At 42.8% G+C, this 27,537-nt stretch overlaps 3 protein-coding genes and 1 long non-coding RNA gene across 4 annotated transcripts; 2 read left to right on the plus strand and 2 right to left on the minus strand.

Moving 5' to 3' along the window:
• Nucleotides 1–191: 191 nt before the first annotated feature.
• On the plus strand, nucleotides 192–1,175 carry LOC127341571 (uncharacterized). The gene is made up of 2 exons (XM_051367437.2): nucleotides 192–613; nucleotides 722–1,175. Exons 1-2 carry the CDS (start codon nucleotides 272–274, stop codon nucleotides 917–919), a joined length of 540 nt encoding a protein of 179 aa, XP_051223397.1. The 5' UTR covers nucleotides 192–271; the 3' UTR covers nucleotides 920–1,175.
• Nucleotides 1,176–1,236: 61 nt separating this feature from the next.
• LOC127341570 (uncharacterized) lies at nucleotides 1,237–3,695 on the minus strand. Its single transcript, XM_051367436.1, has 4 exons — nucleotides 3,383–3,695; nucleotides 3,001–3,144; nucleotides 2,125–2,333; nucleotides 1,237–1,597 (listed from the first exon to the last, which is right to left on the minus strand). The coding sequence occupies exons 1-4, from the start codon at nucleotides 3,622–3,624 to the stop codon at nucleotides 1,437–1,439; spliced, it is 756 nt and encodes a 251-aa protein (XP_051223396.1). The 5' UTR covers nucleotides 3,625–3,695; the 3' UTR covers nucleotides 1,237–1,436.
• Nucleotides 3,696–7,085: 3,390 nt separating this feature from the next.
• On the plus strand, nucleotides 7,086–12,975 carry LOC127341567 (FACT complex subunit SSRP1-A). The gene is made up of 16 exons (XM_051367434.1): nucleotides 7,086–7,294; nucleotides 8,161–8,346; nucleotides 8,754–8,859; nucleotides 8,937–9,073; nucleotides 9,207–9,290; nucleotides 9,374–9,465; nucleotides 9,570–9,678; nucleotides 9,788–9,874; nucleotides 9,990–10,082; nucleotides 10,991–11,188; nucleotides 11,306–11,457; nucleotides 11,550–11,700; nucleotides 11,799–11,897; nucleotides 11,988–12,155; nucleotides 12,460–12,538; nucleotides 12,682–12,975. The coding sequence occupies exons 1-16, from the start codon at nucleotides 7,241–7,243 to the stop codon at nucleotides 12,789–12,791; spliced, it is 1,905 nt and encodes a 634-aa protein (XP_051223394.1). The 5' UTR covers nucleotides 7,086–7,240; the 3' UTR covers nucleotides 12,792–12,975.
• Nucleotides 12,976–19,439: 6,464 nt separating this feature from the next.
• LOC127341569 (uncharacterized) lies at nucleotides 19,440–20,994 on the minus strand. The gene is made up of 2 exons (XR_007875639.2): nucleotides 19,666–20,994; nucleotides 19,440–19,577 (listed from the first exon to the last, which is right to left on the minus strand). It is a non-coding gene; the product is annotated as an uncharacterized lncRNA (long non-coding RNA).
• Nucleotides 20,995–27,537: the final 6,543 nt, after the last annotated feature.

The raw sequence follows: 27,537 nt of genomic DNA on the forward strand, positions 1-27,537 counted from the left end.
TTTTTTTGCTAGAAAATGAGACTGAAATGCATTTTTGTGAATGACTGCGACTTACGAAAATCTGAGTTGAGACATAGTAAATCCGATCATTATAGCTTTTGTTCACAGAGTAAATTCAATTCGAATTGAAGAATGAACTCGTTTTTTAGATCGAGTTGGAAACTACTGGTAGTAGTCTGCTAGAGTGCTAGTCTTGAACTTTTGATACTTCCAGCTCCAGTTCAATACGCAGCGAAGTCAAGCTTGCCTCGAGGTTCCGAGCGAGACGCCAATGGCGGACGACGAAGCGGCCATCGCGCCCGCGGAGGAGTCGCTGACCATGCCGCTGCTGGAGCCAGCCGCGAGCCCCCGTGACCCGTACGTGGAGGTGCGCCTGTACCGGCGGGGCGCCGGCCCGGCCAAGGTCTTCCGGTCAGGCCTGAAGGGCCCTCGCCGCGACCGCCTCGACGTGCGCGGCATCCAGGCCTACCACGGCCTCCGGGCGCTCTTCGCCTTCAAGCCGGAGGCCTCCCGCCGCGGCCGCGGCCTCCGGATCCGGCCGGACCCGGCCACCGGCCACTCCGCCCTGCCCTTCCGCGACGGCGCCGCCATCGTCCTCGACGGCGAGCCCAAGGTAAAGCGAGCTGCGAGCTGATCTCCCCTGTTTTACGTTTCGCACCCTGCAGCTCGTGGGTATCGCAGAATGGCATCACGGCTTTGGGTTCTCTTTCTCCTTGTGCAGACGTCGTGGACGAAGCCTGTGTCGATGATCGCCGCCGGTCTGCTCGTGACGGCGGTGATGGCGTCGGTGGCTTTGGACGGGGTGCCGGAGTGGCTGCGGTCGTCGACGGTGGCCAACGCCCTCTTCGCGCCCTGGATCCTCGCCAGCGTGGTCATCATCTTCGTTCGCATCAGGACGCGACCAAGGGCTCCACCATGAATGGAGCCGAGCTTGCTACTGTAATAGCTCTCCTCTGCACTGTCCTGATGCTCCGCCTTGAATGGAGCCGAGGTAGCTACTGTAATTGCTCTCGTTTGTACTGTCCAGATGCTCCTCTGCTTGTGTTCTCTCATTTCTCTTCAGAAATTGTGTGCCGTCGAGGCAAAACTCCAGGATGTGTTTTTTTCTGTATCGAAAGTAGCAACACTATGCAGTTTGTATCAGTATGAAAAATCATCTGAAAGAGTCAAAACTTTGCTATGGATTGACGATTCCATTTCATTGTAGTACTAGTTTGCAAGTTCCATAATCATCTCTGAGAACCAGAACACTAAAGATACATTATCACTGCGTATACCACAGCAGGTTACTAGAACCAAGTTTATACAAAACCTCGTAGAAAACAACATTCAGATTTTCACACACAGAGAACAAAATAACATCAGTAAGCTGAGACAACCATCGTCCCCGGAAGACAAGATATGATACCACAGAAAAACTAGCAGAAAGACTAAGGTTAGTCACTATCATCTTCGTCTTCCCGGGCTTCATGCTGGGCGACAACCTTCTCTATGAACTTCCTGCGAACGCCTTCCATGACATTGTTACGTGATGAATCGCCACCACCCTGCCCATCATTCAGTACTGGGTCTGAGTGGCAAAGCGCCAACGCAACAGCTGAAATAAATAGATTCAAAGTTCAGCACAACAAGATGGAAGCCACCAGTTTGTAACACTGAATAATTCTGGGATTGGTTGTTTGCTGAAGGAAGCCTTCCATCAGTTGAGTAATTCAAGCAAGCAAGACAAAATCATGTTATTTCTCAACAACAATACATATGCATAACTGTGAATTAGCGTGCCATTGTTAAAAGCACATTTATGTAAATAACCGGGACTGGATTTCGAGCACCATAGACATGCATGTCATATACTCATAGTGAAGTGCTTTCCTTTTAGTAGAAAAAATATTTCAGCCTAACATCAAATGTAATGGTCACTTTAAGGCCTTTATATCCTAATATATTCAGAACTGTAAATGGCATCCTGAGACTGGTCAATTGCAATATTAAAACAGCCACATGCTATTTACTAGTGCGAACTGATACTTTTATTGTCCAAGCAACATAATAGATAATCATATAAACTTGAACTAGTTCTTGGCAAATCAGACAATGATTTTTTTTTCTTCTGGTATAACTTACATTCAGGTGTGCATTTCTTTCCACCGAACTTCTGAAGACCAACATAAGTTCCTTTGACAGCACTGTTGTTGTACACCAATATTGTGGGAACATTCCTATCCGGGTAGTTGGGAATGCAGTCGGTGGAGATAATTTTAACAAACTTGGTTTCTGCGTATTTTGTCGCCAATTCCTCCAGGCAAGTGTGAAGCAGCCCACATTCTGGTATGCTGCCATCAGATCCATAGAAGACTTAGGCAATGAACAACACAAATGTAAAAGAGAAACTCAGCGCACCAGATCAGATAGACCTGATTTCATTCGTCATTTCGGTAATACAACTCACAAGCACCTTAACATAAAAAAAACAGATAAAACAGAACACTACAGATGTCATAGAAGCTACACTATGTAGGCAGACAAGCATGTGAGAAAGGGCCGATGACCTATAATCCTACAGCTTCCAATAAACATGAGCAGAACTCAAAATACAACCAAAGTGCCATAGTTCATATCAGTTCCCAGGAAGAACTTAAGGTGGAGACCATGTCGTTCAGTAAATCCAAGAAGAGAAGAGGGGAAATATCACATTGTTGGATAGTTTGTTAAGCTATGCTTGTCTATCTGGTTTGAAATGGTAGATTCACAAATCTCATGTATGATCTATCCAAGGTCAGAGATTCTGCAACCCTATTTCATGACAGTAAAATCTCTAGCTACAACCAACAGCCATAACACCGATCTTCAAGCAACAGTAGATATGTTCCTACTTTTTTAATCAACAGAAGTAAATACAGAATGAAATTCTACATGCTATTATTCAGTTTAGATGGTGTTGGTGTAATTGCTTGACACATAAACATCAACATACTGCAAATAAGAAGGAATTCTCCTTACGCATCCTTGTAGAGGAAGACCACAACCCAGACATCCGGCGGAGCCTGCGACACCTCGCGCACGAAATCGGAGCCGGTGATGGGCTGTATCGTGCCGAACCTCGCGGTTTTCGCCGCCTCCCTGAGCTCCGCAAGCCTCATCCTCCTGCAAGTACACCAGAACAATAGACGAGTGGTCAGTTTTACCAAAACAGTTGGAATTGCAGCCATCATGCGGCACCCGAGTCCAGATCAAACAACAAGAAGAAGATCCGATTATTAAGAAAACTAGACGAATTGCCACATCCGACCATGTACATCGGACCAAATCAACCACGGAAAGCGCTGTAACATGCCGGAGGCCAGATCGAGGGCGGGCGAAAGAGGGATGGGGGCGGGCGCACCTGTACTGCTCGAGGAAGCGGTCGTCCTCCAGGTCGTCCTCGAGGTCCTCGAGCTCGTCGGCCTCGCGGTCGTCGAGCCATTCCTTGGACTTGGGCTGCTCGTCGGCGTCGGCCCTGGGCACGAACTCCGGCGGCTTGAAGGCGGGCGGCTTCTCGGGCAGGTTCCCGAGGCGGCGCTGGATGTCGTCCCACTGCGTGGTGGCCCCCTCCACGTCCTTGTACACGAAGTGGTAGTCCGCCATGGCCGCAAGGTCGGTCGAGCGAGATCGGGACGGGGAGAGAGGGGAGAAGAAGAGAGAAGAGCTTTGCCTGACAGGTGGACCCGCTCGCGGTGAGACGCGATCGAGCCTGGGGATCGGATCCGCGCGTCCCTGGCAGGCTGGGCCCGCTGGTCATTGAGGAGCAAAGCGAGATTTTTTTTTTTTTCCAAGCGACCCCTCGCTGGGTCGAGTTTCATTACAATGGAGATAACCAAAACGGCATACAACAGTTATCTTCAGAGAAACGAAACTAAAGGCAGAAAGAACAAAGGAGATGGATATCGACAGTTCCGAACAAGTACACTGCCATGCCACGCAAGAGTTATGCAGTGAGCTTCAACCTCCTTGGGTGAATAAAAACTAGATGAAACTAGGCGCTTTGCCGCACCGTCTTTCAGCACCGGCGTCTAATTTTTGTCGTGTGGCAGTTTCTCTATCGTCACATACATGAGTTTCTTACCGAGTTTTGTTCCTTGGTTCAGCACGGTGGGTCCTAGAGCGTTTTGTACTCAGTCCGTCTCACATTGGTTGTAATAACAACTTAAATTATATGATAAAAAAGGGAGAAGATAGTAGGAACAACTACCAAATGGAGCATTATAATTTTCCCTCAAATATCATGTTGTAAAAGCTACAACTGAAATATAAAGAAGAAAATATAGCACATTTATTTATTCACAAATAACATATGCCGCAATCACAATTATAAAATAACTACAACATTTCACATTTATCTACAGTGCTAGCATTTGAAACATAATGCCCATTCTGGTGTTTAATGCGAAAATCAACATTGCGCTTCAATGCGGGAGAGGGTGGAGGCTTGCCATGAAACATGATCATCAATTGAATTTGCGACCTATATGTCTTATTGTAGTCTGCAACACAATGTAGGTATGAAGTGGGAAATAGAGCTCAATTTACTCTTAGGTTCACAATAAGGAAGTAATGGTATATGTTCACCCTGATCATGCCACAACTTCAACACACTAAAACGACAGATAAGAAATAATTTCTATCTTACCAGACTCACTGCGCGATAAATCAGCAATTAGTATAATTATATGCTTCACAGGAGCAGTTAGCAAATGCAATATGGATAATCAATGCAACAAAATTCACTGCAATAAAGTAAGCTGAAATGCAAGAGAGATCTACTGTCTAGCCACTGAGATTTGTCTGTATTCATTAACTAATCAACCAATTCCTAACAAAAAAAAATCCAAGGCTAAGAATACATGGCCAGTAAAGCAACGAAGAGACGAAGCATGAACAAAAAACAAGCACATGTTATCAGTGGCGGACCCAGAGAGTGTTAACGGACCCAGAAAAGATGCTAAGTGGGGCATGTCATTTGAGTGGGGGCACTTCTTCTCTAAATTTGCAAACTTTAGTAAATTTCTTTCAAAATGTGTACAAATACCAAGAAAATTCAATATTTTGAGAGGGGGGGGGGGGGGGGGGGCTATGCCCCCGCTCTGGTCTACCTGGGTCCGCCCATGGTGTTATGCATAAGAGTGTATTTACCATATCTAGGTGTGTTTTATGCACAAGAGTGTGCACAGAGCTTCTTTAGCGGATAACGTGAAACATCCAAAAACCTAAGATTTACGGGATTGATAAAAAACTGCTCCGAACATATTGAGTATATTTTATCTGTAAATGACGGTCCGACCCGTAAATATTTTTGCAGCAAAAATAAAAAATCCATTTGTCAGCCAATCTTACGTTGCAGGTTTTTGGATTGTGGGCTAATGCTTTTATTTCAGAAATAAGGTACCTAACAAGGATGAAACCAGCACTCAATTTGTCAGCCAATCTTACGTTGCAGGTTTGCACTTGCTTTCATAAAAAAAGTTTCAAATTGACAAACTTTTTTTGCATTTCTCTTAGACTAACATGTGTAAATTGACCCCTATTTCAGTTGCATATGAGATTGTCTATGCTATACAATGTCAAGATAAGAAACCTGTTGATGTAACGAAACAGATGAATTCGATATCAGAAAGAGGTGACCTTAGATTTTACTGGTTCGGTATTTCAGCTGGATTAATAAGCTTCTTTTGATCTTGCAAAGCTGATTCCGTTGAAAAAGTCAATTGTATTGCTTTATTTTCATACAAAATCTGTGGATGATGGATATTAATTATGTGCATAGTAACAAGACATTGCCTATTGCTACCGTATCTGTAGTTTCAGTATGTATTGCACTTTATATTGACGCATACTTCATATTAACAGGCATATCCATTAAAATAACTTGCATTTTTTTTGTAGCAATGCATCTGTTGAATTCATGCAAAAGTGGAAGATGCTACCCTCTAGATGATACAATGTTCTGTTTTAATGTTCTTCTTGACCATTTTATGCAATTTCTCATGAATATCATTACTAGACAAATGTAAAAATAAGTTAGTTATGTGAGTGCATCAGTTCTGACTTATTAATATGTCCCACCACCTGTGTCGACCATTGTAATTTAAATTATTCGTTTTTCTTACCAAATGTTTATGTTGTCTATTTTTTCTCAAATAGTTCCGAACTTTTTGTTATGAACTTACTTTCTCACGATGGGTGCGGCAACGCGCGCCATCATGGTCTAGTTCACTGCAATAAAGTAAGCTATGCAAGAGAGATCTACTGTCTAGCCGCTGAGATTTGTCTGTATTCATTAACCAATCAACCAATTCCTAACAAAAAAAATCCAAGGCTAAGAATACATGGACCAGAAAAGCAACAAAGAGATGAAGCGTGATAAAAAAAAACAAGCACATGTTATCCTATCAGTGGCGGACCCAGAGAAGATGCTGACCGGGGGCATGTCATTTGAGTGGGGGCACTTCTTCTCTAAATTTGAAAATTTTAGTAAATGCCTTTAAAAATATATACAAATACCAAGAAAATTCAATATTTTGAGGGGGGGGGGGGGGGGGGTATGCCCCCGCTCACCTCTACCTGGGTCCGCTCATGGTGTTATGCATAAGAGTGTATTTACCATATCAACAGCTAGCCATACTTCCTAGGTGTGTTTTATGCATAAGATTTTGCACGGAGCTTCTTTAGCGGATACCGCAAAACAGCCAAAAACGTAAAATTTACGGGTTTGATTAAAAAACTGCTCCGAACAGATTGAGTATATTTTACCTGTAAGTGACGGTCCGACCCGTAAATATTTTTGCAGCAAAACTCAAAAAAATCCTCTCGCTCCGTACTCTATACATGACCAAAGTTTTTTTTTTTTTTTTTTGACAGAATACTTGATCAAAGCTCGAGTTTTCAGAGTGCAGGGAGGACAAAAGAGGACTTTCCGTGACCCGTGGAGCTCCTGGTGAACGCTATTGCACCTAGGGATCGGGTCCGCGTGTCCCTGCCAGACCGGGCCCGCTCGTCAGTCGCAGGCAAAGCTTCTCTCCCTATACAAGAGCGAGTTCCACCACTGCGCCGCGGCCGCGCGCTCCCATCGATCACCTGTTCGCTATTTCCGTCCGCAGAGCCGATCGAAGCTCTCGTGTTCGCTCCGCCGAGGCCGACGGGAAGCGGCGCGGGGCTCGGGCTCGCGCGACGGGGGAGCGAGCGGCGGCGCGCGGGGGCGGTGGAGATGACGGACGGCCACCTCTTCAACAACATCCTCCTCGGAGGCCGCACCGGCACGGTGCGCTCCCGCCTCCCTCCCCTCCTCCTCGGGCGCCATTGCGTCGATTTCCTAGGGTTTCGCGAGATTTCGTCGCCGAATTTCTGAGTAGCCGTACGCTGCGGCTGGCATTGTAGCTGGTTGTGCCGCCGCGACAATTGATCGCGCACGCGCATTGGGCGTAATTTATTTAGGGTTTATTTTGCGGCGTATCACGAGTTCACGACACATCTTCGCCCCGTTTTTGTCGCGCCTTCAGTTGGGTCGAACCGAGTGCTTGCTAGAGGAGATATCTCCTCCTCTGATTTGTCCGATTTCGTGATAGTGGCGCGGCGCGGTGAGGGTTTTAGGCGAAATCTTAGATTTCCGTTGGGGCGGTTGCTGCAGCGAATAGGAAAATTTTGAACCACCCTGCTGCTGGAGTCCGGTCGAATTAGATAGTAGTAGCACGAATTAGGGGCTTCTAATTAATCTGGAAATATGCCGGCATTGTTTAATTTCTGCGAATTAGAAAGTGCGTACCATCGTTTTTCTTCATGCTTCAGAGTTCAGAATTCAGAGTTGATGTCTGCCATGGCTGCAAATAGTTCCTGTTCCGTACAGCATACAGTACTTGACTGCATTATGTACTTATGCTGCTTCCCCCGACCATTGAATTGGTACTGCTCGCATCAGTTACTGCTCATCAATGTGCGATCTCCATGTAGAGTAACGTCATACCAACTTTGGTGTATTTAATGACTTTGAGACTGCAAGTTATGACTTCCTTCCTTTACTCTTCCAAAACGTTCCCCCAATGTTCATGAATACTACTATTTGATCAATTATTTGTTTCAGTGTATTAAAAATCTCGTCATGTTTGTTTCGTTACTCTTGCTCCTGTGCAGAATCCTGGCCAGTTTAAAGTGAATTCTGGAGGGCTTACATGGAACAGACAAGGTGGAGGAAAGACGATCAGGATTGATAAAGATGATATAGCTTCTGTGAAATGGATGAAAGTCCCCAGGGCATATCAGCTTGAATTCAGGATCAAAGATGGCCTGTGCTACAAGTTTATTGGCTTCCGGGAACAGGTTATTATTTCCTTATTATCACTCTTTTCTTTTTATATTATTGAGTTATCATATGCTAGGTCTGATATGAGGATAGATGTTTACCTTAGGAGCTACGACTATCTGAGCACAATATTTGAATTCCGTAAGCAGAATAGATGCCCAGTAGTTTGCATAACATACAAGCGTAAAAGCAGCACTAGCATCACCTAATATTTATAGCTTTACCAACACTCATGAAGACCTGGATTTCCCCTTCTTTATTTGCTGTATCGGAATCATGTTATTGTAACATACATTGCATACACTTGTGTATTGCTGAAAATCATGTTCAGGAGAGGAGCTTTTGTGTTTTTCACCACTCTTGCTATATAGTGGGATTAGGTCATTATTCTGATGCAATCTCCATAATCAACTTTCTTTTATAGGATGTAAGCAACCTGACCAACTTTATGCAAAAGAATATGGGCATCTCACCAGATGAAAAGCAGTTATCTGTTAGTGGTCATAACTGGGGAAGGGTTGATATAGATGGTAAGCTTCGTAGCCTTCAATTTCTGTGAATAATATTGAGTTTCAACTCTCCTTTTGAGTCAAAATTTTCATTATAGGAAGCATGCTTACCTTTATGGTTGGTTCGAAGCAAGCATTTGAAGTTTCTCTAGCAGATGTCTCACAAACCCAGATGCAAGGCAAAACAGATGTTCTCTTGGAGTTTCATGTTGATGATACTACTGGTGCTAATGAGGTCTGGAAGCATCCACTCACTGTTTCTGCATTCCCATTCAAGGCTCACTTAGTTATTTATGGTGCTATTTAGCACTTGTTCCTCATGTGGAAGTTGGGTGCTGATTTCAACTTATAATCTCCTGTGATTGTAGAAAGATTCGCTCATGGATATGAGTTTTTATGTACCTACATCAAATACACAATTTATTGGAGATGAGAATCGCAATTCAGCCCAGGTGACGCACCATGCAACAGGAAGCACATTGACATGTGAAATACCGATTACTTAAATCGTCTCGTTTTTCGTTTCCATTTTTAGCTGGTGTGGGAGGCATTATTGAAAAGGATTGATGGCTCTTCTTCCGAAGAGGCAGTTGTCACCTTTGAAGGAACAGCTATTCTTACACCAAGGTGGGAAATATGGACAATTTATCTATTAAAATCTCAAGCTGACCTCTTTATGATTATATTATGTATGCTTTACTCCAAAAGTAAAAAAATCTTTGGCCATGCAGAGGACGATACGCGGTTGAGCTTCATCTCTCATTTCTGCGGCTTCAAGCACAAGCTAGTGATTTTAAAATCCAATATAGCAGCATTGTCCGTCTCTTTGTTTTGCCAAAGGTTATGTTTCTTTTGTATTTTACTGCACGCACTGCTTTTATGTTGTTCATATTGTTTCTTGTTGATGCTAAACATGAAAGTAATTGTGTGGCATGATTGTGCTTGGCAGTCAAATAATCCTCATACAATTGTGGTTGTGACTCTTGATCCGCCAATCCGTAAAGGGCAAACACTGTATCCTCACATTGTCATTCAGGTTATGTGCTGAATTTTTTCTTGCGATATTTAGATGTTCTTTTGTGTTGGCTACATTTTGTTATTTTGGTAGACAGTTCAGCAATTGTTTAACTGTTTCTCTTATTCTCTGACAGTTTGAGACAGATACAGTTGTTGAGAAAAAAATTAAATTAAGCAGAGAGCTTCTTGATGACAAATACAAAGACAGGCTGGAGGAATCTTATCAGGTTGAAGTCTTGTTAATTTTGAAATAGTAGACACTTTTGCTTTTGTTGATTCGTTTGAAATGGAGTCACTAGCCCTGCTTATAAGTTGAAATGATAAAATATACATGGCAATTGGTCAATGTGAGTTTTGTGAGTACAAAAAGTTCCACCTAGAGATTATTCAAATGACCACAACTTATTTCTATTAGTAATTAGGATTTTCCTTTGTAGTGTTGTTCGGATCTCATTCAACCTTTCATGAACGTGGTTAAAGGGGGGAGTTCCCTCCCTTACCTGTACGCTGTTAGGTAAAAAGTGAGGCACCTGCATAGGCTGTGCCTTGAATGTGGTGGGCGAGCTCACAGGCGTGCATTCTAGCTAACCTTTGAACTGCTTGGTTTTCTCAACCTTTCATTACACTTGAATTGCATTTGAACCTTAGGCTTAAGTTAGGCCAAGCAGGCAATCCCTTCGGTTCTGAACTGTCCTCTTAAGAACTTCTTGCATATATTACCTCAATTCTGGAATATAAGACGTTTTGGTAGGCTAGTTTACCCTACCAAAACATCTTATATATAGGAACGGAGGTAGTAGTAAATTAGCAGTAAATGGTTTCGGGGCAGATCATGGTCATATCTTCATAAGTGTAGCTCCACCAACTACCTCATTACATGGAAGGAAAATTTTGACGGGCATCTATGAGACAATATTAGGTCTCAATGGGAGGTTTATTACCACATAACTGTGTCACCTTCAAAAATCAACATGTCCATTGTATAATACATTCTGTTATAGATTGGTCTTTGCTTTTTTAATCTAGTTTGCAATTTTTTTTTCATATGCTCCTCTGTTAAATTTAGTTTGGTCTGATAATTACAGTCTTTACAGATGTAAAACAACTAACTTACACTGAGTTGTGCTTGCCATAGGGTCTAGTACATGAGGTATTCGTCAGAGCCCTTCGTGGTCTATCTGGTTCTAAAGTCACAAGGCCAGGGTCTTTCAGAAGTTTCCAAGGTGGTTATGCAGTTAAATCATCACTCAAAGCTGAAGATGGACTGTTGTATCCACTTGAAAAGGGCTTCTTCTTTCTGCCAAAGCCCCCTACGCTCATTTTACATGAAGAGGTGTTACTTTTTCATACGCTAGAAATTGATTCTCATACATTCATGCATTGCAGAAAGCATATCATAGTCCAACCATTGGAAGTTTTGACCATAATGATGCTGCTTTATGTAATGTAGATTGAGTTTGTTGAATTTGAACGCCACGGCACTGTGGGCGCCAGTATATCATCTCAGTATTTCGATCTCCTCGTCAAGCTAATAAATGACCAAGAGCATCTCTTCAGAAATATTCAAAGGAGTGAATACCATAACCTTTTTAACTTTATCAAGTATGCGCCTTTCTGTAAGCTTCGTCACCCTTCTTGCTAAATTTATACATAAGACTTATGGGTGTCTTTTCTTGTTTCTGGTTAATTTTAAGTGGAAAGAACTTGAGAATAATGAACCTTGGAGATGGTCAAGGTACAAGTGGTGGGGTTGCAGATATTCTAATGGACACTGAAAATGCTGCTGGTGATGCCTATATCGCGAGAATACAAAATCAGGCCGGGGATGAGGAAAGTGACGAAGAGGTAGATTCCCTTTTGTTTGCTTGTTCCTTTGGTGCTGACTTAATAATCTTGTTACCAAGTCCCTTTATATACTTCTGTTCTTTATCACGACATGTTAGGATGAAGACTTTGTTCTGGATAAGGATGATGCCGGATCTCCTACCGATGATTCTGGTGGTGAGGAATCAGATGCCAGTGAAAATGGTGGTCAAAAAGAGGTAGCTAGATTTCTTTTTTGCTGTAGAAAGCCTGAATTATGAAACCAAATATGCTAATGATCTCTTGCTCTTCGTTATTTTATTCTGCAGAAGTTATCCAAAAAGGAAGCCAGTAGTTCAAAGCCACCTGTGAAAAGGAAGCCTAAGGCCAGGGACGGTGAAGGTTCAGAGAAAAGGAAGCCAAAGAAGAAGAAAGATCCCAATGCCCCCAAAAGAGCAATGATGCCATTCATGTATTTCTCAATGGCTGCGCGGCCAGTAAGTTACTTCAGTATTTATTAATTAACGAGTACTAAACTGAATAAAGCTAGATTTATCTCATGTAACAATTGAGTAGAGCGCAGTAGTCTATTTTTTTAGTATAAAAATGCATATCATTAGTTGTGAGTTTTTGAAGTATTGAACAAAAGAGTTTTGTCCTTCAGTGACATGCAGAAACAAAAAAACATTCTGTTAAGCGTGTTATTCCTTGACTCATAGCTGGTTTTTTGTAAGTATACATATGCTAGAGACAGCTAGATATGAGATCTTAACATAGATTATCTGGTATTTCCTGGCGCAGGGAGTGAAGGAGAGCTACCCGGATTTGCCTCCAACAGAAATTGCAAAGAAGCTTGGCGAGATGTGGCAAAAGATGTCATGTAATGTTCTAAATTATTACTCTCCATTATATGACCCCAGCTCAATTTTCTCTTATACGTGTCACATGTTTCGGTTGTGTTAGCAAATGCTACAATAAAAAAATTCTGCTGATGATTTGTTTCATTCTCCGTGTCACGTACAGCCGAAGAGAAGCAGCCTTACGTTCAGCAGTCTCAGGTCGACAAAAAACGGTACGAGAAGGAATCTGCTGCCTACCGTGCTGCCGCCCCAGTGGATGTGGACTCCGACTAGACGACTCAACACTTGTGCAGCCGACACGATTTAGGATTTTTTTTTTACACGTTCGGGAGATTCAGGAGTTTGTTAATCACGATAGTGCAGTTTGGACAAGAAGAAGCATGCTAAAATGAAATTGCATACCATGAAGGGCTGTTTATGGGTGGTGGCGCTCATTGGCAACCCTGCCTTTCATTCACAGAGACCCTAATCGCTCCTTAGGGAAGTTCTCGGCAAGTGTTTGAGATAATTTAATATTCCAAGAATACATAGATACAAAATAAAATCGAAATGAAATTATTTGAAAATTAAACACGTGCTAATTTTCTTTCGAAACAAAAGTAGTGCTAGCAAAAATTATGAAACATGAGAACACCTCAGCTACTACAATCGATCCAGCGCGACATGTTCTATTGGTTGCACAACAGATATACGTATCTATGGACCGGATGTATAAAACTTTATGCAAGTCTATTTTCCAGATGTAAATACTACAAATCATGTCTGAAATGGTAAAATGTATTTCTGTGAAGAATTTTATTTCCAAAATCATGATATGGGTCACTTAGGGCATCTCCAATGCGCTGATCCATTTGGTCGTCTACAAAAGATGTGGCCCAACACAACAACCCATCATACCACGCTCGCATGTATACCTCCCTAGGCTTAGCTGTTGGTGTCACAACAACCCCTCGCGGTCCTATTAAATGGAGACCGTGGTGGGGTTGTCGTCACCCAATGCGCAAAATCTCCACTCCACTTTGGGCCACCGACCAAACCCTAGGCACCATGACCCCCCGCACCCTCAAGGGGTGGTTCGGGAAGGACGACCATGAGGTAGGCAGCACGTTTATGTGTCAGTGGCGACGGTGTACATGTTCTCGGTCTGGAGCTCCCATGCCGTGGCCCATGGGGCTGCGTGCATCTCGTTGGTAGAGTCCTCGTAGGGTTCCGATGCCGCCTAGGCAAAATATCAGTATGGACCCTGGCCTTTGGCTAAAATATTGATTGTGGGAATTCGTACAAAAGAAAAACCTAGGCTCTGGTGCAAGCAAGTTCTAAAACTTTGCAAAATAAAAAAAAGGATTGTGAAATTGTGAAGAAGAGAAACATGCATATATTGAGTTAAAACTTCTCAATCTTTACTATGAAGATGAATCTATAAACATGATGGGTTTAGTTGGCATTTTAGCTATCTCGTTTAAAAAAATAATATATCTCCCGCAAAAAAAATCAACACCTGCAATTTCTCGCATGAACAAAACAGAAAAAAAAACGAACAGAGATCACTCCCCAAAACAATGCCTTAGGCTGGTGCCAATGCATAGCCTCACTCTCACCCGCCACGTCAGCTTTTTTCCTCACTCTCACCCCACTCTCACCCCACGGTGCCAGTGCACGGGCTATAGTGACAGCTCTCACTTCTCTCTCCTCCACATCACTAATTCTTTTTTAGATTAAGTTATTTCACTCGATTTTTTGTAGACATTCAAAATAATGCAAGGAAATTATTTTATTCAACTAAAAATGTTACCGATTACATAATAATTAATAAAATTACATAATAAATAAAAATTCTACTCCTCTTCCTCTTCCTCTTCTTCCTGCTGCTCCTCCTCGTCCTCATCATCTTCCAGACCAAGCTCTTTTTCGCACATCTTGATCGCCTTCGCATGTTTGCGCTTTTCTGCTTCGTTCATGTCGTCGGTTGATCGGTCTTTCATTTTGTTCCATTGCTTGAATAGCTTAGCCTTCACTAAACGCTTCATCATGTTCCTCATGGCGAAGGATTTACTTCCTACCTCACTGCTTGATGAGGTTTCCTTCCCCTTCCTCCTTCCCCTACGTGCCGCGGCCTTCGCCCTATCGTGGCCCGGTGGACGCTCCTCCTCCGTAGTCGCGTCGCCAGAGCTGTACTCACCAGAAACTCCCAGACGGCTTCTCTTCGATGTGGAATCGGTTCCACTACCAGGACCATGTTGTCCTTTCCACTTCGCTTCATTGTGAACAGCTTCCCACCAGTGGTGCCGTCTGAACGGCTGCGTCACTCTTTTGTCGTTGACGTACCTCTCCATTGCCGCCTTCATGACCATATCATCGTCTGCTCCACTCTGACGTAACCTTGATTCTTGGATGTAGTATCCATTGAACAGGGACACCTCCTTGTTGTAGGCGTTCCAATGATCCTTCAGTTGCTTGGAGTTCTGACGACGGGCAGGCTCGGAGGTAGAGTTGAAGGTTTCAGCTATCTGACCCCAAAAACTAGTGCCGGTCTTGCAATTACCGGCGACAGAGTCCTTGGAGTTCAAAATCCAAGCATGCACCTACACCGAAATAGATATTGTAAGTGAAAAATCCAAGCAAGAACCAACCCCGAAATAAATATGTGATGGGTAAGTGTGGTGACCCTGCATACCACTGCATGTTGTAGTATGCCAGTCGTTGATATAACATTCACGAAGTACCATTCCGCAAATATTACATCCCTCAGAGTAGTACAACAGAACATAGCAGGTCCATAACTCATTCATTTATTACTACAAGCATAATGTACATATCATCTCGGAGCTCCTCTTGGGCCCAAAGAGGGATACTCCTGGGTTCGAGGCGAACCCATCTTAACTTACAATATAGAAGTCTTACTAGGTTATACATTTATTCCCTCGAGCAGTTAAGTACTAAGAGTTCGTACTGCTCGGATACTAGTACTACTCGGTAGGTCTACACGTGCTCTCCTCCGAAACCCTCCCCGGTTCCATAGACTATGAGGTAGTCTACACCTTCGACACCTCCAGAGAGGTCTGGTTCTTCATAGCCGATGATGTCGGCTCCTTCAAGGTTGTCGTTGTCCTCCTCCAGATGGTTCAGACAATCTAAGCAGGGGATTTAAGAGTGGGATGAGTACGAGCGTACTCAACAAGTTCATTATAGATAAGAGGTGTTTAATGCACTAGCTACGATATTAGACCAGAAAGTCTAATACCAATGCAGGTTTTGATAAACATTTCTTCAAGAGGTTGCTTTTATTTCAAAGAACTATGTCCGTCAGCCTTCACCGGTTTACTAGAACTTCATGGAGCTCCTTTCCGGCCGCGTTCGCAGTTCCTTATCCCGGAACAGGGAGTGACAGGTCACGGTTCTTTACACTCTGCAGAGGTGTGTTGCTTTACCCATAAGAGATCTTATCCTTGGTGCCAACCGGGCAGCTTTCCCGTCCACACTTCCTATGGTGTGAGGCCCGGTATAAGGTCATAGCCAATCATATTCCTCCGCTACCTCGCACACCCACCCGTTGTTGCAAACCCCGACCCTGGGTCCTCGCCCGTCCTCTTACACCAATTAAGGATGGACCCCGACCACGACGACAGTTTGGGACTCGTTAACCAAACTCCTTCGCCGGTAGCTGCAACCCATCATAGACCACATTACCGTGGGGACTTAGAGTGGGTTCCCCACCCTCAAGTTGTTCCGCAAGCCGCAACTGATACGGTATGCACAACATAACCGTGGGGAATTAGAGTGGGATCCCCACCCTCAAGTTGCTCCGCAAGATACAACTGCTACGGTAAGCGCATCTGTGGGGACCCCGGACTAACTGTCCGAAATACCCTGTTATGTATATAGTTCACGATCCCATGATCAGTGCGCCGTGAACACATAACCGAACTGATATCAAATTACACCATCCATTACAAAGCGGAATAAGAAAATTACAATAAGGTCACATGACCATTACTTACATAATAGCCTCGAAGGGCCTAACTAAACATCAGAGTAGCATCATCACTTCAACAGCGCGGAGCCCAAGTCATTCGCCTTAAACCCTACAGGCAACTGACTGGGAAGACGTTCCTAGCTTGCATAGATGTCGCCAACTCCTTCTTCATCCGTCGTGTTCCTCCAAGTCTGGCCAAGTAAATAGCCAGGGACAAAGCCGTGAGTACATTTGAATTGTACTCGCAAACCATCAAGAAGGTACTTTGCAAGAGTGCAAGATAACAAGTGCTAATCTAAGATGACAAGAGGGAAGAGCTAATTTCTCTTATGGAAATAGCATGAAGAAGAGAAGTAGTTTCCCTTGTGGATATAGCATATGAAAGAGAAATAGTTCCTCTTGTGGATATAGCATCCCGGCATCTCAGTTGGTGGGGACACTAAGAGGGTTCTATGACATCTCTATATCTTTATTGAAGACGATACTTCAACAAAGTTCCACTACATAAAACACTAGGATGGGGGTAACCCAGTTTATTTCCTTTCCGACCATCTCCAAATGGTCAACCAAACCATTCTAGTACCCTTCCGGTACTCCGAAAACAAGTTCCTTTTTTCCTTTAGTAAACACTTTCTCAAACAAAACACATCAGGCTAAGCAACAGCCATTTCAACCGTCCATGACCGCGGACACGGCTATTCGAATAGATTTGACTCTGCAGAGTTTGCACACTTTCCCCACAACTATCCGGATACCTATCGTGTGGGCATCATCCCCGCATAACAACATATGCCACGACGGATACCGGACATAACCTTTCGCCCATTCGACTTAACACGAGGTCCTACCCTATGGAGTATGTACCTCCCCGGCACCGTGGCAGCTCACCTCCTTTTGAGCGTGGCTCCACCGCCAAGCCAGGAGACCCATAGTGTCTTCCGGACGGGTCAGCCCCGAAGGCCTCCCGTTATACTATTGTCCCAACCTTGACAACCCGGACTCGGGGGTAACCGTACCCTTGTATAGTTGTGCGGTGCCTCATGCTAAGAAGAGCAAACGTCAAGTTAAGCTCCGTGCCCATGTTGGAGTAGCTATGGTTGCGCGGGTTAATTGTCACGGGTGAATACTTAGGCGCCAAAGTTTTCGAAAACAAGATTTTCTTTTCAACCATCTTTGCCAAGATCATTTCCTTTCATAAACACACGCTTGGGTAAGTCCAACTCACCCAAGGTTTTCAAAAATTCTTTTCAACAAGGTATTTTTCCAAGGGGGTTCCCAACCTATAGTTTTATGAAGGAACTAAGAGTCACAATGACATGATGCTAGCCATCATACCACTAAGGGGATGATAATTGAGGTGTTAAGGGGATCATACATACTTAGGATAAGCATGTATAGGGACAACATAAGTTGGAAGATCCAACAAGGTTCAAGATGTTAATCATCATACCGCTAAGAAGATGATAATATAGATGGTCAAGGGGGCATACATGCTTAGGGTATGCATGCATAAGATCAACAAGGGGTTCAATATACTCGAGAGTAAGTATGCAGAACATCAACAAGGGGTTCAAGAAGGGTGTCAAGAGGTCGACACACACAAGATAAGTGGGCATATCCCTCACACTTAGAAGGTACACCAAGATCATGATAATTACCACCATTTCCCTAAAGGGGATGGTAGGTGAGGTGTCAAAGAGAATCCAACATGCTCATGGTGAGCACGCTCCATCAACATAAGTAGATACCACACAAAAAATATCGAGAGACAAGAATAACAACAAAGTAACCACGATATGTGATTCAACATTCAGAGATCAAGAGATGGCTTGCCTTGGTTGGCTTATTTGTCCCTGGACTTCTTCAACTCCATCAAATATGTATTCCAACAATAAAAATAAAATCCCCGTCCGATTCCACTTCTTCTTCTTCTCCGGAAGTGTTCGCATCTATCGCCGGAAAATATAAAAGGAACACAATAAACACATTGCACCAACAAAACAACATTCAACAAACAACAACTAACCATGCAGCCAAGGTATAACATACTAAGGACTTATAGATACCACAAAACAACTTTAAGAGTTTTAATTTAGAAAACCACATTTATTTACCTAGTAGAGGTATGAGTGCGTCACAACTTAGCAATTGCCTCTCTCGGTTATCACCATGGTATAAACCAATTATCCCCTGGTAGATAACATCATGAAGAGGACAAGAGCATTAGTTTGACATCACAAACATTCAAAACATACTTTCAACATTTTTGGAAAAGTAGAAAACAGTTTTCCTAATTTAATTTGCTCACTTAACACTATACACAAATAGGAAGCAAACCATATACCACATCATTTGAAAACTTAAGCAAAACAAAAGAGCTAAAGTTAGGTTGCAGAGGTTTTGTTTTGCAAGCATAAAACAAAGGTTGCCCACCTCTACTAAAAAGAGTTGGTCAAGGGTTTTTAAATAAACCGAAAAGTTTTGCTTCAACAATGCATGCTACACATAAACATCACTAACAGCAACAAATATGTATGAACAGAGACTAATAAATTTTTTCCTAGATAGCCAGTACTAATACAAGACTAACCCAATTGGAATCACCCAAAAATATTAAACCTACAATTTTAGGAATTTCTTTGAATCTGACTGTACAGAAAACAAGATCTGTAAGCCATAAATCGTAGAAAAATCCTAAAAATATGAGGTCAGTTGCATCTGAAAGGTATTGACAATACGGTTCTAATGCAATTGGTTTCACTCGCAAATTCATCTCCAAGCTCATGGTATAAACAGACAAAGTCAGATCTGACCAAAAATTGATCTGTGAACCATTTCAATTTCATTAGGTCATTTGAAGTGAACCCAACGCCAAAATGAAGGTACTGGAGAGGGCTTTCACCCAAAGTTGAATTTGCTCAAAAAGGTTTTGTAAAACGGAAGAAATATAACAAACAATGATTCTGCATGTTTGCAGAACTTTATTTATCATGCAAAATCCGTAACGAATTTGAGGATGAGACCAACGCCAAGTTGTAGATATTTTCAATACCTATCTGCAGAACTTTGAACCACTCGATTTGGATCTGCACACGAGATTTGGCGGATTTTACAAAATCGTACCAGAATCTGAAACAGCAAGAAACAGAAATTACTGCAAGGTTTTGGACGAACTTTGCTCAAGAACTTCAGATCTGAGGATAGCTCAACCTTCTCCATGCTTGGACCAACATGCACCTGCATCAAGATCCAATCTTAGCAAGGGAGGAAGAAGAAGAGGAGAGAAAACCATCTAGGATTGGGGAGAAGAAGGAGAGGGATGCTCTCATGGAGAGGGGGAGCTTGAGGGAGGGGGAGAGCTTCATCTTGGAGAGCTTTTCATGGCCATGGCCGGCCATGAAGCTAGGTGGAGCAGCAATTTCGTGGGGAGAGGTAGGAGGAGAGTGTGTGGGAGTGGAGGAAAGAGTGGGGAGTGGAAAAGTGAGAGCAAGTGAGGAGGGGGTGGGCTGCCAAGCCCCTTTATATAGAGGGAGAGGGGGTGGGCTGCCTCCTCATTGATTGGGTTGGTTGGGAGGTAGCCTCTTCATTGATTGGGTTAGTTGGGAGGCTGGTTTGGGGAAGAGATATTTGACCCAAGCTGAATTTATTTGTGGCATTGGGAAGGGACAAAGGAGGAGAGGCTTCCCAAGGTGGAGTAATTATGTGAGAGAGAGGGAAATGGAGAGGCATGATGCATGTGTGCCATGGCATGGCCGGCCACATATTTTTGGCCATGCACAAGTGATCAACAAGAGATAATTGCTACACATGCATGACACCCAAGGTTGAGTGCCTCACAAATTACTAAAATGGTGGCCTAAAAAGATATACAATTTTAGGCAAAGTGATACTAATGCACAAGGGTGCTAAAGTAGATGGTGGTGACATTCTGACCTGATAAAAGATGTGTCCAAGAGATGATGGTGGTGATGGTGATTTAGACAATGGTAGAGCAAGGCTAGGAGAGATGGTGAGTGAAGTAACCATATACTCACAAGGATGAATATGGTGACATAAATCATCAGTTCATGATGTCAAGGTGATGATGGAAAATAATAAAGGATTGAGATGGGTATGATGAAATATAAGTTGCGCTTCAAATAAGAGGTCAATTGGGAGTGGTTTGAAATACTCCCTGAGTCTAGGGTTTTGTTGAAGGGATTCCACTTGAAAGTATCAAATGATCATCCATACGATCAAGAATTGGATGATGGGGGATACAATGTGGTGGATCAGAGATGTGCATAAGATGTGCAAGTGTTGCCATTTAAATAGAATTCAGTTGAAAGGTATTCGAAACACCTCAATTGTCTAGGGACAATTGAGAAGGAAATTAATTTTAAAAAAAGACTTTGAAAAGGATTGAGAGAAGTTAGGTAGAACATAGGATTCAAAATGTTCTACTTACTTTATCAAGTAAGGTGGAGTTTTCTAAATTTTAAATAACCAAGAGAAAAACAAGAAATGGTATAAGTACCATAAGCAAGCCTTTTGTAAAAAGGAAAACAAAATAGAAAGTAATGTTTTAGAAATCAGTACTTGGTAGAAATGGGATGAAAAACAAAACCCATTTCAGTTCTATGTTTTCTTTGAAGAAATATCCTGAAAAGATTTTATAAAACTAGAAGTAGTTTTGTGATCAAAACTAGAGAAGGAAAACAATAGGGTTTTTGAGAAAGAAAACTAATTTAGGGAGGAGTGTTCTCAAGTGTAGATGGTGGTTACAAAATGTACCCATCATTCCCACTCTTGGTCTTGTGAAGATTAAACTTGAATAAAAACCAGAGATAAAAGAGGAGGAAGTGATCTAGTGTTGAACATTGGATAGGGTACAAGATCAGGGTGAATGTAAGAGTTGTTATGGTAGAATGGGACATGCAAGACGTGGAAGTTGCAGATGGTGATGCATAGATGAGATCCATGCATTGAGGTCACCAATAATAGTTGTGGGTGCTTAGAGATCGACTGCCAAAGTTGGAATCTTATAAGCCCGCCAAAATAGATTGTTGACTTGGCTTCAGAATCAGCCAGGAGGAGTGGGTATAAGAGAAGGATGTAGCAAGGGGTAGATGATCCCCAAGTTTTGAATCAAGGATGGTTTGAGCTAGATTATACCACAAAGAGGAATTTTGAGAAGGCACACCCATGTTGCCATAAGTACAGAGGTTTGGTGTAGTGAAAAAGGAAAACAATTTTCCCTAAGCCACACATGTGTTTTATTAGGTGAGTTGTTTGTTTTACCACTAGGGGTGTTGTTCTTTGAGTAGCTCAAGACAAACTTAACAAACAGAACAAGACAATACATCTACCGACAGATCAAAGCAATTCATTACAACCAATGGATCAAGGCAATTCATCTAATTAGTCTTTAAAAAGTTTTTGTTCCCCCTAATTTTTGAAATAAGGACATCTAATCAGGGTTGCAAAAGTTGGGGTGTGACAGCATCCGTTGATGTACAAGAGGTGGAAATACGATTGACTAGTCCATCCCATTCCAGATCTTATGGTTAACACGGGTATTACGGCACAAGAATCACTGGACGACATTTGTTGTTTAATCCTAGATGGATATAAACCCTTGCAATGGAACCTCCACCATATCAACACAATCCATGGTTCCATTGCCCACCACATAGTCATATTCATAGTTATGAAAATAGTGGTTTTGGTTTTTATGCAATAGTGATAAACATAGTACTTTGCAAGTAATTTGATAAAAATACTCAAATGGTATGAGCAAGCGATGAACTTGCCTGAACACTGCAAAGTGTTGCAGTTGGATGGTGTGGACTGACCCTTGTCCTCTGTTTCTGAAAAATAGCATCATTGTCCGATAAGGGCAATGGTTAAAGAAGCATTGATGCATGATTCCATTTTTAGGGTTTGTTCCCCCCTTCCGATGTCGTTATTATTTCATGTGAGAGGTTAATACTAAGAATAATTTGGGGATACTCTATTTAGGGCAAAATACAACCTTGAAATGTTGTCAAGGTGTTTTTAAAGTCCAAAAGATTTTATGGACTTATTTTCATTATTGAAAATAATATTGTGTGATTTAAATGATTATTTTAATCATCAAATTTGAACTTATTCTTGTTTATCTTCAAAAATTCTGTTTCATATTTTATTATGATAGAGAATTTTATGCTGAGCAGTTTTCATATTTTTAATTATTTTTTTAGAGATTTTATCCATTTTCTATTTAATTTCAAAGTTTCTGGTTTAATTGAATTTGTGAAGTTACTGAATTGCCCCTGGGGCCCACCTGTCAGGCGGTCGAGCTGGTTAGGTTGGACCAGCCCACTGGGCTCGGTCCAACCGACCCAGTCGTGTCGTCTCCCCCCTTGGCTCGCCCCCAACGCGTTCGCCCGCACAGCCGTGGGGTTCCGCGGCGATGCGCCGTTCACCGGCGAACCAGACGCGGTGATGCGGCCGTGAGCTACGCCGTGGTGGTGTTGGAGCGCTCGTGCTCGGCGACGCTAGGCTTGGCCACGGCTTGGCGCTGCCGTGGTCGGCCCGTGCCGCCGTGCCGCCATGGCATGCTGTGGTACTCCTGCTCCAGGTATGTGCGCCACCTTCCCTTCTTCTACCTGTTCTTCCTCCTCCTCCTGGCTGTGCTGCGACTGCCTCTCCTCATGCCTATGCTGTGCTGTGCTCTACTGGCCATGGCCATTGTTCCTGTGACCATGCCCATGCTTGTGCTGCTGCTCTACTCTTCCTAGCTAATGCGCGTGTGCTGCTGTGCTGTGCTGCTGCCATGGATTCTAGCTGCTGCTGATGTGTGACTAGCTTGGCCTTGCTACTGCCATGATCCTGTGCAATTATCCTAGGCTCTGTGCTGGCTTATGCTTGCATCTCTTGTTTGAAACTCTCCCTGTGCCTCTGTGCTTGTTACTACTCTTGCTAAATCATCATGTGTATTCAATTACTTTCCCTGGCTTGATTACTGTGTGTAATCCTTGCAATTAGCAAGAGCTAGTGCTCCTGGTGTGCTATCTCTTGTGATTAATTTATGATTATGCTCAATTGAGTATCACTGTGGCTTATCTGTGTTATACAGTGATGAATTTATATGTTTGGCTGATGTATTATGATCCAGTGATTCATCAAGCATTTGATGTGCTTCTGGATACAATCATAAATTATTTATGTGATTAGCTGTGAAGCACCGTTGATGAATTGGTGTTGTGTTAGTCAAGTGATTCATGATTTGTTGCTAGGTTGGCTCTAGCATGTACTGGCATGCTCTAACAAGCTTCTGATGATCACATGATCATCAGTTGCTTATAAATGTTGCTGTTTTATACTGTCTGTGCCTCCTGATGCTTAATCTGGTGCCTGTGTGACACCAGTCCTGGTGCTGTGCAGGCCATTGCTTAATCAAGCATCTGTTGAGGCTTGCAGTGATCCCTTGGACCATATGCAAGACTCCAGTGCTGGTTATCCAGTGTGTGTCATTTATCTGATTAGCTTGTGCTTGTTTACTGAATAATTGAGATGAACTGTAATTCAGTGATGATTCTTTTAATTGATTTGCTTGAGCTAGAAGGATGCCAACCAATTGTTGGGAACCCTAGCTCATACTGAACCCTATGGGTGATGATGTATGTGCTGTACTTGGTGGTTAAGGGTTGAGGTGACCCTGACAGCCCTTTGGTGCTGTCATGGTGGCTCCCCTCTCTCTGTGGCTGGTTGTGGCTTGGTGAATGCCATCTGGATAATTCCATGTTGGATTTCCAGTGATCTTTGATGTTGACAAACAAGAATAGACACAATTTGTCTATCTGTCTGATTGTTTAGCTAGCTATGGGTGTGTCTTGTAAATCTGGCTGACTAGAGAGGATCCATCAATGATGGATTCCTTTGGTTATACCACTTTATGGATATGACCAATGTTCCCTTGATGAATTCCTTCTAGCTAGGTCACTAGTTTGCTGGCACCAAATGGCTTGGCAGCCATATGATGATACAAACAGGGTTTTCCACCCATTTTGCTTCTCTGATGCAAGTGTATGCTTATTTATGAGCAAATCAGTGTTTTGCTCAGGTTGATTTGCTTTATACCTCACTCCAGCTCCTAGAAAAGTTGTTGGTGTAGAGGTTTAGCTGCTGTGTTGATCTTATGCTTGCCCTGCTCCTCCTTGCAAGCTGGTGGTGCTTGATTTGGTGTTGTGATGATTTTGGATAGGTTGAACAGCAATGCTGTTCTTCCTGTTCTTGTGTTCTTGGTTTGCTGGTGACTTACCCAGTGCAACTTGTCGATGGATTTGGCTTAGGGTTTACTGTGGAGGCTTATATACCACCCTTTCCTTGCTCTCCTGGTCGACAACTTGGCCTGGCACTCCTGATGACTCACTGACTGGAGTGTGTGTGTTGTGCAGCATGCACCCTTGGTGTCTTGTTGTTGGGCATGCACACTAGCTGTGTGAGCAGCTAGTGTGTGTGTGTGTGTACCAGATGCTTGGTATCTGGCTTGGGACTTGGCTGTGAGCTGATCAGCTCGGCAGCTGTTGGTCATATCCTCTCCAATTCCATTTTATTTCTAACCTGCCAAGTGGCTATGCCACTTGGCATAACTTGTGTTTGTTGTGTTTGAGTGCAGGTTTCCAAATGATGATCAAATGGGCATGAAGATCATCAAGTCCAAGACTAAATGAAGATTAGCTTGTAGTGTTTAGGATAGAATATGACATTGTACTTTTCTTTTATTTTCTTTTTCTATTTTGCCAATTCTTATAATGTATTATAATATTCCTTTATTTCAATTTGTGAATATTGTAAAGACAGTGTATATTGTGTGATAATCAATAAAGCTCAAGGTTTTCTCTAATGAGCTTAACTTATTATTTGTATTGTTCATATTGTGTATTATTATAATTCCTTTATTGAATTTCCTCACAATTGAATTATGAGGTATTTATTTAATGTTTGAATTTGAAATTCAAATTCAACTTAGGTTTGAATTCAATCATGCAACTTAAATTTGAATTCAATCATGCAACTTAAATTTGAATTCAATCATGCAACTTAAGTTTGTGATGCAATATCCCTTCTCTCTTCTCCAAAACCCTAGTTTAGTTGAATAAGAGCAAGTTTGTCGCACTCTCTAAACCCTAACCCTGTAAGGTGTCGAGAGAGAAACTTGTCCCCCTTCGATGCAGTTTTGTTTTAAAAGCGCGAAATTTCCCTAGAATTTACGATGCAATGCACATCCCTTTCTAAAATCTACCCCTCGATCGTCTCTAATCCTGGGACATTACAGCCTTTCCCCCTTAAAGAAAACTTCGTCCCGAAGTTGTGGTTGTAATACCTGAAGAGTTCGGGGTATGTTTTCCTCATGTCTTCCTCTTTTTCCCAGGTGGCTTCCCTCTCGGGGTGATGTTTCCACTGTATCTTGCAGTACTTAATAGCTCGATTCCTGAGTTGTTTCCAGTTCTCCTCGAGAATCTTCGCTGGCTTCTCGATGTAAGTCAAATCTGGTTGTAACTCGAGCTCATTATTTTACACTGGCTCATCTGGGGTCTTTAAACATTTCTTGAGTTGCGACACATGGAATACGTTGTGAACTTGAGCTAACCTTGCCGGTAGTTCCAATTCAAAGGCTAACCCTCGGTTTTGATTCAAAATCTTGAAAGGTCCGATGTACCTAGGGCTTAACTTCCCCTTTACTCCAAATCTCTGAAGTCCTTTCATCGGGCTCACCTTGAGATATACCATGTCTCCAACTTGTGGCTCCCATGTCCTTCTTTTCTGATCGGCATAACTCTTCTGTCGACTTTGGGCTATCTTCAACCTATCTCTTATAATGTCAATTATTTGTTGCTTTTCCTTGACATAATCAGGATTGAACTCTTTGCTTGCTCCAGCTTCATACCAGCATATGGGTGATCTACACTTTCTTCCGTACAGAGCTTCGAACGGTGCCATCTTTATGCTGCTTTGATAGCTATTATTGTATGAAAACTCTGCTAGTGGCAAGTGCTCCTCCCATGATCCTCCGAAGTCTAGGGCACAAGCCCTAAGCATATCCTCTAGGATCTGGTTAGTTCTCTCGGTTTGTCCACCTGTCTGAGGATGATAGGCGGTGCTATAGTCCAACTTAGATCCTAAAGCTTCATGTAATTGCTTCCAAAATGCTGACGTGAACACGGATCCTCGATCCGACACAATCTTCTTGGGCACTCCATGTTTACTCACGATCTCTTTGATGTAAAGATCGATGAGTTTCTCTCCTTTATCCTGCTGATTTACCGCTAAGAAGTGTGCACTTTTCGTCAACCGGTCCACGATTACCCATATCATGTCCTTCTTTTTATTTGTCATGGGTAGTCCGGTGATGAAATCCATTCCTATTTCCTCCCATTTCCATTCTGGGATTGGTAAAGGTTGTAACTTTCCTGCCGGACTCTGATGTTCAACCTTCACTCTTTGGCAGGTGTGGCGTTCCGCCACGTATTGTGCTATTTCTCTCTTCATGTTATTCCACCAGAATAACTCCTTGAGATCCATGTACATCTTTGTACTTCCCGGATGTATGGAGTATGGTGTTTGATGGGCTTCCCGGAGTATTACTTCCTTGATCTCAGCAATATCCGGAACGCAAATCCTCTTCTGAAACCATAGTGATCCTGATTCTCCTCGGTGGAATTATGATGATCTTCCTTCATCAATCCTTCTCATCTCCTCCACGATGAATGGATCATCCAATTGACCCATCATTATCTCATTCTTTAAGTTAACATTTAGCTCATCGGCTACTTGTAAAGCCGATAGCCCTTCATGAGCCTCTTTCTCCCAAAGTTGTATTTGGGCTTGGCTTATTTCCTTCCTCAACTCTGGTGATAACTCTTGTTCTACTCCTCCAGTGCTCTTCCTACTCAAGGCGTCTGCTACAACATTAGCCTTTCCTGGAGTATAATTGATGGTCAAATCATAATCCTTGATTAGTTCAAGCCATCTTTTCTGTCTCATATTGAGTTCCTTCTGTGTGAAGAAGTACTTGAGACT

This window comes from Lolium perenne, chromosome 3 (assembly GCF_019359855.2).
Source record: "Lolium perenne isolate Kyuss_39 chromosome 3, Kyuss_2.0, whole genome shotgun sequence".
NCBI lineage: Eukaryota > Viridiplantae > Streptophyta > Magnoliopsida > Poales > Poaceae > Lolium > Lolium perenne.